Raw genomic sequence first — 11,102 nt, 5'->3', positions numbered from 1 at the left:
GCAGCTGATTCTCGGTGAGTCAGTGGAGAAAACAGCAAAGTCGACTCGGTTGAAGAAGGAAGAGAAATCATCTTTCTTCATTTCTGCAGGCAAAAGGGTGAAGATGCGGATTGCTCGGCAGTCTCCTTCAGATCCTTTAGCGTGCTCGGTGGAACACGGAGAAATCTCGACACTTCCTGGGAGATGGAGATCGTAAGCCAAAGTTTCAGGTATGCACGTTACTTCCTTGGACAACGAGGCTACACCTGGGAGCAGCAGAGCTGCATCTAGACGTGGCACATACTGTCGCTGAAAGCAACACCCAGAAAGATCTCTGAGGTTTTTATACTCCCGATGACATCATGGTTGAGGGACGCGTTCTGTCGTGCGCCTCATCCAATAGGATTTGAGATTTCGATCCTTCAGAATTTTACACATAGGTGTAAAGTGAGCAAGTCTTCATGGATCTGTAGACATGGATCAGATCTGTAGTCTGTTTTGGACTCCCTTTGTTTGACTTTGGCGTGGTTGTTATCAGGCTTTATGTCTGTATGTAGGCCTGCTTTTGTCTCATATCTGAGTACATGAGGCCCAACACGAGGTTGTGTCCTGAAAAACTTGAGACTCTACATTCTAAGGGAACTGTTTACCAGGGGGCAATATAATTTCGGTGGGGCTGTTGTAGCACCTGCCATAAATATTTTGCCCTAACTAATTCAGTTTGCAAGTTCACAGGTTCATTAAACGTATGGTGCTGACATGTCTAGCTATTGAGGTTGTGTCCTGAAAGGCTTGAGACTCTACCTTCAAAGAGAACTGTTTACCAGGGGGAAGTAAAATTTCAGCAGGGCCGTTGTTACACCTGCCGTAATTATACTGCCCTGCCCAACTGAGCTTTACAAGTTCACAGATACATAATATTTATGGTGCAAAGGGAACACTTCGCGCTGGCACCGCACCTCGCAACTTTTGCCTCACGCTTGCACCGTGCCTCACACTGCAAGGCTAGTGTTCAAATGGCAGCTGTCTTGCCGATGCAATCATGTTACAAAGTTCCAAGCTCTATCTGTGCTTTACGGGCATGTTCTACTGCCACACTACATTGATCAAATGCTTGGCGCAGGTATCAGCATAATATCTCCCACCATCTGTTTTCCCGATGGTCAATGCATGTGACATTAGCAGCGTTTGCACGAACTGACTCGCTTCTCTTGAACTACGGTTCATAAAGTGTCATATTACGGCGTTAAACATTTTTTTTATGCCATTAAACTAATTTTGCGTTAACGCGTTACTAAAGCACTAGAAAAAAAAATCTAAATTATTAAAATAAAGTCGTAGCATTTTGATTAAATTCAGAATATTTTGAGAATAAAGTAAAAATTATTAGAATAAAATCTTATCATTGTGAGAATAAAGTAGTATATTGTGTGAATAAAGTAGAAATATTATCTCAATATTAGGCTAAACAGAGCGTCATTATCACAAAGACAGAATGCATGCCGAGCCAGCAGCCTCATTAATGCAAGAGATGGATGTGGAGGACATAGTTAAATCATACTTTAGGATAGGATTTATGCAGTAAAGAAACCCTTGGTCTTTTGGCGCATCAGCACAGAGTTATTAGAATCCGGACATAACAGCGGTTATGTAGGAAATTGTATATATTAAGGAGAAAAAACCAGACAGATTCATGCAGTCCCTTTCAGCATTGTTTTTAGGTTTTCCTCTCTAAACAATACTATAACTGAGGGGATGTTACAACATACAATGTCTTGAGATGGACCTACTGTATATAATTCACAGCAGTTCCAATCATTTTTCGCTTCACTTGAGTGTGAGCCTATATCTCATGCCTCCCTTGAAAGGCACCCACATGTTGAAAATTCCTGTACTAATGCACACCTCATTCATGAACAGAGAGCTTGCAAAAACTTCCCACAATTCTGCTCGGTTGCATAGCCAAGTTATCTCCATGGTTAGTGATGTTGTAAGTAAAAACCCAGATGTTCCACTTTGCTGTTGTCCACCACATCACTTTCCTTTCGATTTATTCTCAAAATATTACGCCTTTAATCTCATAATGCTTTCTTCTTGTTATTTTTACTTTATTCTCAAAATATTATGATAAATGACAATTGCCAATTTAAACAGTTAAATTACTTTGATTTTATTGTAAGCATTAATTTCTGCACAATGAGCTGGCAAGTTGTAATTTTCGCTTTGATTGTGCTCCTGAACTTTGCTTATATAAAGTTCTGAACCGGTGTCAGTGTTGCGCTTAATATAATTATTATTAGACATTAGGGTGGTCATTTTTTAAGTCATGGAAGGAAGGATTCTTCTTATTTTTTTTATTGTACTATGGCCTGTGGGCTAAGCCCAGAATGTCACTGAAGTCTAGCAATGCCCTGCCTACCCCTAAACCTAACCCTCACAGAAATCTTTCTGCATTTTTACATTTTCAAAAAACATCGTTTAGAATGTTTTTTAAGCCTTTTGGTTGATGAGGACACTTGAGGTGTATAATCTAGAATAGTGCTAGTGAGTAGTCCTTCATGTTGGTATTTGTGGTTTACGAGGACTCTCCATTGCCATAATGGATTTTATACTGTAGAAATTATATATTCTATCCCCTAAACCTAAACCTCACTATATATATATATATATATATATATATATATATATATATATATATATATATATTTTTTTTTTTTTTTTTCTTTTTCAAAAAAACATTGTTTAGTATGTTTTTAAGCCTTTTGGTTTATGAGGACATTTGAGGTGTCCACATTTATAGCATAATTACGTGTGTAAAATCTAGAATAGTGCTAGTGAATAGTCCTGGTAAACCATATATACCTGAACACACACACACGATAATGTTGGTCATGTTCTGACAATTGGGAACTCCTTAAGTAATTTTATATTAATTATGGCTTTGAGTTGCAACTTTATTAATCCCGCATGCATGGGGCAATTCGAAGTTTTAGTGATTTTTTGTGATGTAAAATCTCAGTGATCTTACCTTTCAATGTTTTGAAGAGATTTATCCTTGTTCTTTCTTCAATTGAGGCAAAGGTCTGAAGAACATAGATTGTAAATCGAAATATTTATGCAGTTGATTTAATTTATCACATGCAAACAAAATCTTGTAGACCACTTGAAATCAAAATTCAAGTTTTCAGTAATAGCCGGAGACTTCCATTTGTCTGAAAAATGCACATTTTTAATTAAATAGTATATGTAAATCATTTGTATTAAGAGGAATCCTGTACTTAGAGAGAAGCATTCTCAGTCAGATACTCAGCACTTCTTGCAGTTTAGCAGAAGGTGGGAACTGTAGTTTCTGAGGAACTTGACTACATGCTGAACAGTTGTCCTGTCAGTCATAACAGGCAATCATAAAACAATTGGGAACAATTCCTATCTCTAACTTTCAAAAAGCTGAACCTCTGTAAAGAGGCCTGAAATTCCTATTTGTATCATATGTGATAGATAAAGGATTGTAAATAAATGAAAAAGACTAAAAAGTCATAATTACCTTTTGTTCTGTTTCACAAGTATATGTATACAATCCATCCACATCATTAAAAACCAGATAGTTATTCAACGGGATATACGCACTGAATGAAATCAGACATGGATAAATGTAATACTAGCTACATGTGCAGTGCCCCTCAAAACCATAACACTGATTTGAACATGTTCTGACACTTAAATATAACACATTTTAGAAATGCTTCTATTTTTCAGGAATATTTGATTTGGTTCATGTTCAACAAAATACAAATGTCTATGTGAACACGCTTGTCTTCCGATCTCTTTTCATGCCTGCTTGCTGTGGGCAATGTGTACATTTATAAATGCAGGTTTGAAATGACAAAATGATGACAAAGATGGAATCAAATTGTGTAGATGATTCAACTTGTAGCACTTTTAGAAACTTCTGTGGCACAAGCAGCTGGAAAAAAAATAAAATACGACAATACTCAGTGTGCACAACTACATAAATTAAAACTTGACTACATACAATAAACTAGTCTTCAACTTAAATCTTATGAAATCCACATGAATAAATAATAAGGAAACTAAAATATTATTTGATAAGAAAAAACAGAGGGAGAGAGGGAGGAAAATAGTTCTTTATCCTCTCAGTGGTAATCCATTCCAGTGAGTCTGTAGGTGACACCAGTGATATTAAACTCAGCTGCTCTCTCTAGAGACTTCTGAAACACCCACTGAATATGCTCCGGGTTATCACCATCCAGAGCAACAGCATCTGCAAATACACACATGAGCAAAGATTGCAATATGTACAGCAATATGGTTGTATACTTCTGGGTGTGAAATAACTTTAATCAGATACATAAAGTCCATGTTTAGTACAAAAACCAAAAAGATGACTGTCTGGTGAAGACAATTAAGTGGATGAAAAAAAAAAGAGCTTGCACACCTCCAAAAGGCTTCTCTTTGGGCCACTGCAGCACCCTCACATACTCTGTGCAGTGCTCTGGTAGTAGTGGCATTGAGACAATAGTGCACATAGAGAAAATAATCTGAAAGAAACATGGATAAAAGCAGACAGTAACTTAATCACAAAACTTACAAGTGTTATAAACAGTATATGCCTGTACAAATGCATGGTCACATCAAACTCTCAATTTACAGTGACAAATGTAATAATAGCTGTTTATTTAGAGTTCTGACACAATTTACCTTTAAAGCCATTTAGCAAACTCTCCTATCCAGGGACACTTACAAAAAGCAAGTTTAGTAAATACTGCCACTAATATCATATCTGCATGTGCAATGTTAGTTGTATAACAGCTCATTTAGTCCATTATGTGATTTAAATAAAAATTTAACTTCCAGTATTAATGATTACAGCATAGAAAGTTAAATATCACTACAAGGGTGAGGCTCCAGTACTTGTGGTGGATAAAGCTCCAGTGTGCAGTCTATAAAGGCCATCATTCCTGGCAGAATGACCGTTGCATTCCCCTTGAAGCCCTCTTTCCCTCCATCTATCAGAGGAATGATAGAGCTGGGGTCCAAAACTCCATCTTCATAACAAAGCAGGGACAGCTGAGGAGAGACCACACCAACTACAGTCACACAAAAACACGTCTGACAAATCGTATAAATCGAGGCTAGACTTCAGCAACAGTAAATTGAAAATCCAACCCATCTGTATAAAAATGGGCTTTTTACAAGTTATTTCAAAATAGTAAAATTACTTTACATGTAAACATCAGTCTAGACACTGTGTTATGCAGCACACATTTGTTCACTGGCTTTTGATGAAATCCAAGTCACTTTTCACAGTTCAATTAGTATTAGTCAGGTCTGAATCCAGAGAGAACCAGATTTTTAGAATTCAGTGACAATGAGACATATTTGTCATATGACATGTACTTATTTAAATCAGCACTGACCAGCATCCCGTTGATCCATTGTGTGGCTATGATAGAGTCCAGCCCAAACACAATGATATGAAACTCTAGAGAGCAAAGCAGAAACATCAGCAGATCAGCTAGATACTCAATACTCAACTTCATATCCGCAGTTTACAAAACTGCACTCACGTCTGTAGAATGAAGCATCAAAATCGTATTTGTTTTTAAAGCGTCTGAATGCAAATTAATTAAGAATACAATATCTGTTTCAGGCACAGGGACAATAAAGCACTTATGTTCAACATGAAAGCAAATGAAAAAAAAAAAAAAAGAACATTTATAGAAAACTGAATAACACTCCATCCAGGAACGTGGCGGTTTATAAACTCAGCTGCCACATCTGCTTTAGGGCATCCAGCATCTTTAGCCCTTTAACAAATATGCATTAACAATATAAACTGGTAAATAATGTGACTAGCAAAAAAAATGTGGATTTCACAATAGCAACTTACCTAAAGAGAAACTGTCTGTTCAGACTAGAAACATGAATGTTGTCCATATCCAAAACATGAATATGAGGAAAACATGACAGAGCCTAAAAATAGAGTCAAGTATGATCAGACTTGGTTATGAATGAAAAGTAAAACTAAGGTATGAATGGTTTGGAGTTACAAATACAGATATGATGTATTACAGTAGACATGACCACATAACAGAAATATTACCAGGTTTTTCATTAGTTCACAGCCAAAGACCCCCTGCTCCGATGACCAGGATTTTGCATGTTTCTAACAGAAACTGGAGTGTCTTTAAAAATGAAAAAATAAATACAAACAAAATATTAAACAACTAAAAGAGGGGATAATAAAATACAAATCAAGCTCAATGTCTGTTCCCTCACCTCCTCACTAGGGCCAAAGTCTGGGTGAGTGAAGGTCCCAGATCTCTTCAGAAACTTCTGCATGTGATTCCAGCAGCAACCCAAGTCATCACTGCCACCTTAAACTGTCATGCTAGCAGCAAAACAACATAATACTCAATACTCAAGAAGCTGCCAACAACCAAGAAAAACTGTGTCTAGGTGTACCTAGGGGAATTGGTGCAGTTTTGAAGGCAAAGGTTGTCAAACCTTTTGCTGCTTAAATTGATTTAGCTTTTTTTTATGTTTACTGGACTTTGTATGACATTAAGTGATAAATGAAAACTATTTACTACATTATTTTTAATGACATCCTCACAATGCAACATTTTTCACAAGTGTCTAAAACTTATGCACATTGCAGTTTATATACAGGTGCATCTCAAATTAGAATGTCGTGGAAAAGTTCATTTATTTCAGTAATTCAACTCAAACTGTGAAACTCGTGTATTAAATAAATTCAATGCACACAGACTGAAGTAGTTTAAGTCTTTGGTTCTTTTAATTGTGATGATTTTGGCTCACATTTAACAAAAACCCACCAATTCACTATCTCAAAAAATTAGAATATGGTGACATGCCAATCAGCAAACAACTCAAAACACCTGCAAAGGTTTCCTGAGCCTTCAAAATGGTCTCTCAGTTTGGTTCACTATCATGGGGAAGACTGTTGATCTGACAGTTGTCCAGAAGACAATCATTGACACCCTTCACAAGGAGGGTAAGCCACAAACATTCATTGCCAAAGAAGCTGGCTGTTCACAGAGTGGTATATCCAAGCATGTTAACAGAAAGTTGAGTGGAAGGAAAAAGTGTGGAAGAAAAAGATGCACAACCAACCGAGAGAACCACAGCCTTATGATTGTCAAGCAAAATCGATTCAAGAATTTGGGTGAACTTCACAAGGAATGGACTGAGGCTGGGGTCAAGGCATCAAGAGCCACCACACACAGACATGTCAAGGAATTTGGCTACAGTTGTCGTATTCCTCTTGTTAAGCCACTCCTGAACCACAGACAACGTCAGAGGCATCTTACCTGGGCTAAGGAGAAGAAGAACTGGACTGTTGCCCAGTGGTCCAAAGTCCTCTTTTCAGATGAGAGCAAGTTTTGTATTTAATTTGGAAACCAAGGTCCTAGAGTCTGGAGGAAGGGTGGAGAAGCTCATAGCCCAAGTTGCTTGAAGTCCAGTGTTAAGTTTCCACAGTCTGTGATGATCTGGGGTGCAATGTCATCTGCTGGTGTTGGTCCATTGTGTTTTTTGAAAACCAAAGTCACTGCACCTGTTTACCAAGAAATTTTGGAGCACTTCATGCTTCCTTCTGCTGAAAGATGCTGATTTCATTTTCCAGCAGGATTTTGCACCTGCCCACACTGCCAAAAGCACCAAAAGTTGGTTAAATGACCATGGTGTTGGTGTGCTTGACTGGCCAGCAAACTCACCAGACCTGAATCCCATAGAGAATCTATGGGGTATTGTCAAGAGGAAAATGAGAAACAAGAGACCAAAAAATGCAGATGAGCTGAAGGCCACTGTCAAAGAAACCTGGGCTTCCATACCACCTCAGCAGTGCCACAAACTGATCACCTCCATGCCACGCCGAATTGAGGCAGTAATTAAAGCAAAAGGAGCCCCTACCAAGTATTGAGTACATATACAGTAAATGAACATACTTTCCAGAAGGCCAACAATTCACTAAAAATGTCTTTTTTATTGGTCTTATGATGTATTCTAATTTTTTGAGATAGTGAATTGGTGGGTTTTTGTTAAATGTGAGCCAAAATCATCACAATTAAAAGAACCAAAGACTTAAACTACTTCAGTCTGTGTGCATTGAATTTATTTAATACACGAGCTTCACAATTTGATTTGAATTACTGAAATAAATGAACTTTTCCATGACATTCTAATTTATTGAGATGCATCTGTATGTGTATGTGTAAATATATATAATTTAATTCATGATTACATGAGGTGGTTTATCGTTCAATCAACTGTCACAGAGTATTTACAATATTACAACTTTACCCCATGCCTGTATAATATGCAGTAAAGAAAGGATTTAAACAGGTTTTAACATGAAATAACATTTGACTAGTATCATAAGCTTGCATTTGCTTTATTTTTGTAAAGAATGTGATCAAGTCTGAGATAATCACAGTTAAATTCTTAATGAAACTGGAGATGGACCAGTGCTGCATTAAATGGAAACCATCTAATAAGAAAATTAATGAGCTGAGGCTTTAATTGTGCTGCCTGCAAAACACAACACAGCATGTTTACAACAAAACGTGTAGTGAAACACTACGCCATTACATCTGTGATACAATTTTAGGTTTTTATTTCACTAAATGCATCACATTTGTCAGAAGAGAGGATAGTTTATATGATTTCTTCATTTAAAGGATGAATTTTGTCACTCCCTGTGCTGAACAATCCTCAAACCTGCAGCCAGCTCTTAGCATTTCATCATTAACTTCTCATTCAGCTGCGCTATTCTCCTTCTCTCTAAAAAAAAAAGAGAGGGTTTAAACAAGCTTGTATACGAGCGCATATCTATGTATTCATGTTATATTAAGTTGTCTGAGCACATCGTTTATTCAGCGGCACTTAAAGGGATAGTTCACCCAAAATTTAAAATTCTCTAAAGATTTACTCACCCTCCTGGCATCCCAGATGTGTATGACTTTCTTTCTTCTACAGAACACAAATTAAGATTTTTAAAATAACATTTCAGCTCTGTAGGTCCATACAATGGAAGTGAATGAGTGTCAAAAATGTGAAGCTCCAAAATCCACATAAAGGGAGCATAAAAGCAATCCATATGACTCTAGTGGTTAAATCCATGTGTTTAGACATGATATAATAGGTGTGGGTGATAAACAGATACATTTATAAGTAATTTTCTATCCTATCTTCTCCTTTCTGCCCAGTAGGGGGCAATATGCATTAAGAAGAAGAAAGGGAAAGGAAACTGAAATGGCAATTGACTGAGCAGTGTGGAGAATTTATAGTTTAAAAAAAAAAAAAAGGACTTAAATATTGATCTCCCACACCTATCATATCTCTTCTAAAGACATGAATTACACCAATGGAGTCGCATGGATTACTTTTATGATGCCTTTATGAGCTTCAAAATTTTGGCACCCATTCACTTCCAGTGTATGGACCAACAAAGTCCATGAAATATTCTTCTAAAAATCTTAATTTAATTTGTGTACAGCAGAAGAAATAAAAGTCATACACATCTGGTATGCCAGGGGATAAGTAAATCATGAGAATTTTCATTTTTGGGTGAACTATCCCTTTAACATCAACAAGTGCACTCAAGAAGTGGCACAAAAATAGGGAAATTAAATACTTCTTTATTACTCAAACTGTGCAGGAATGTCAATCTTGGAACTTTGCTTTCAGTTAAAGGGTGGAAGTTTGGTGCCTCAGAGGTGGATTTTTTACTATATTTTAGCTATATTTTCATAGGGTACATTTATAATATAGGAAAACATATTTTTATCATTTAAACTGTTATTAAAACATTCTCTGCAAAAATTCATGTAACACTTGAGATACCAATTGCTGTATTTATCATTAATTGGTGGATTTTCTGCAATAGTTGTAAATCTAACAAAACACCAGACCATCATCTGTTCATGAGTTTCTAAGAATATGAATATGATGGACTATCCTACCAATAGAGGGAGCCCACCACAGGAAAAGCAGTTTGAAACTGCCCTAGTACCATTTGGCCCTGTACCTATAAAGTGGTATTATTATCTGTAAGTAGATGCTTTTTGTATCCTGACCCCTCTGACAAGCACACGTACTGAACCTATTTGCAGCACTGTGGCAATAGTCTGGAGTTTGACCTAGGTTGTGCATAAACGCTTAGTGCTGTGCTAATACACATGACAACCTGTAGGAGAAAATATTATAGATTATTCTGTATTAATGCACTGTTTTAATGACACTGGAGAAGAAAGTCCGGGTCTTCGAAATTACAGTAAATGTCATTAAAGGATATTTCACCCAAAAATGAATCCAACATCATTTACTCACCCTCGTGTCATCCCAGATGTGACTTTCTTTCTTCTGCTAAACACAAGCGAAGATTTTTAGAAAATGATCACAGCTCTGTAGGTCCATTCAAAGCAAGTGAATGGTGGCTAGAACTTTGAAGCTCCAAAAAGCACATAAAGGCAGCATAAAAGTAATCCATACGACTCCAGTGGTGTAATCCATGTCTTCAGAAACTATATGATAAGTGTGAGTGAGAAACAGATCAATATTTAAGTCCTTTTTTTTAATAAATCTCCACTTTCACATTCTTCTTCTTTTGTTTTTGGCAATTCACATTTTTCGTGCATATTGCCACCTACTAGTCAGGGAGGAGCATTTAAAGTAAAAAAAAAAAAAAAAAGGACTTAATATTGATCTGTTTCTCACCCACACATATAATAATTTTCATTTTTGGGCAAACTATTCCTTTAAACACATGTTGCTTCCCATATTTGCAACATAACAGTTCTCAGCAAACTGATTTTTCCCCCAAGAAATAAAGAGCAGTTTATATACACATGCAAACATATATATATATATACACACACATATTATATATATATATATATATATATATATATATATATATATATATATATATATATATATATATATACACACACACACACACACACACACACACACACATTATATATGTGTGTGTGTATATATATATATATATATATATATATATATATATATATATATATATATATATAATCTTCACCCCTTTCAAATAAGAATAAAAT

General features: G+C 36.3%; 1 protein-coding gene across 1 annotated transcript; it reads right to left on the bottom strand.

The window, feature by feature from the left end:
• Positions 1-3,197: 3,197 nt before the first annotated feature.
• Positions 3,198-8,049, bottom strand: LOC127419447 (NEDD8-activating enzyme E1 catalytic subunit-like). Its single transcript, XM_051660837.1, has 7 exons — positions 6,280-8,049; positions 6,104-6,185; positions 5,891-5,973; positions 5,418-5,482; positions 4,912-5,067; positions 4,436-4,538; positions 3,198-4,261 (listed from the first exon to the last, which is right to left on the bottom strand). The coding sequence occupies exons 4-7, from the start codon at positions 5,421-5,423 to the stop codon at positions 4,134-4,136; spliced, it is 393 nt and encodes a 130-aa protein (XP_051516797.1). The 5' UTR covers positions 5,424-5,482; positions 5,891-5,973; positions 6,104-6,185; positions 6,280-8,049; the 3' UTR covers positions 3,198-4,133.
• Between the last annotated feature and the right edge of the window lie 3,053 nt (positions 8,050-11,102).

This window comes from Myxocyprinus asiaticus, chromosome 28 (assembly GCF_019703515.2).
Source record: "Myxocyprinus asiaticus isolate MX2 ecotype Aquarium Trade chromosome 28, UBuf_Myxa_2, whole genome shotgun sequence".
Classification (NCBI taxonomy): domain Eukaryota; kingdom Metazoa; phylum Chordata; class Actinopteri; order Cypriniformes; family Catostomidae; genus Myxocyprinus; species Myxocyprinus asiaticus.
Note: the sequence above shows the minus strand (reverse complement) of the source record. Positions and strands in the feature narration are given on the sequence as shown.

Bases quoted from the DNA above. Each gene is read 5' to 3' on its own strand.
- LOC127419447 (XM_051660837.1), bottom strand. The intron at 4,539-4,911 runs GTACTGGAGCCT...TGTTTCTTTCAG, and splicing joins TGGAGCTTTATCCACCACAA to ATTATTTTCTCTATGTGCAC. The intron at 4,262-4,435 runs GTGTGCAAGCTC...GTGTATTTGCAG, and splicing joins CAAAGAGAAGCCTTTTGGAG to ATGCTGTTGCTCTGGATGGT.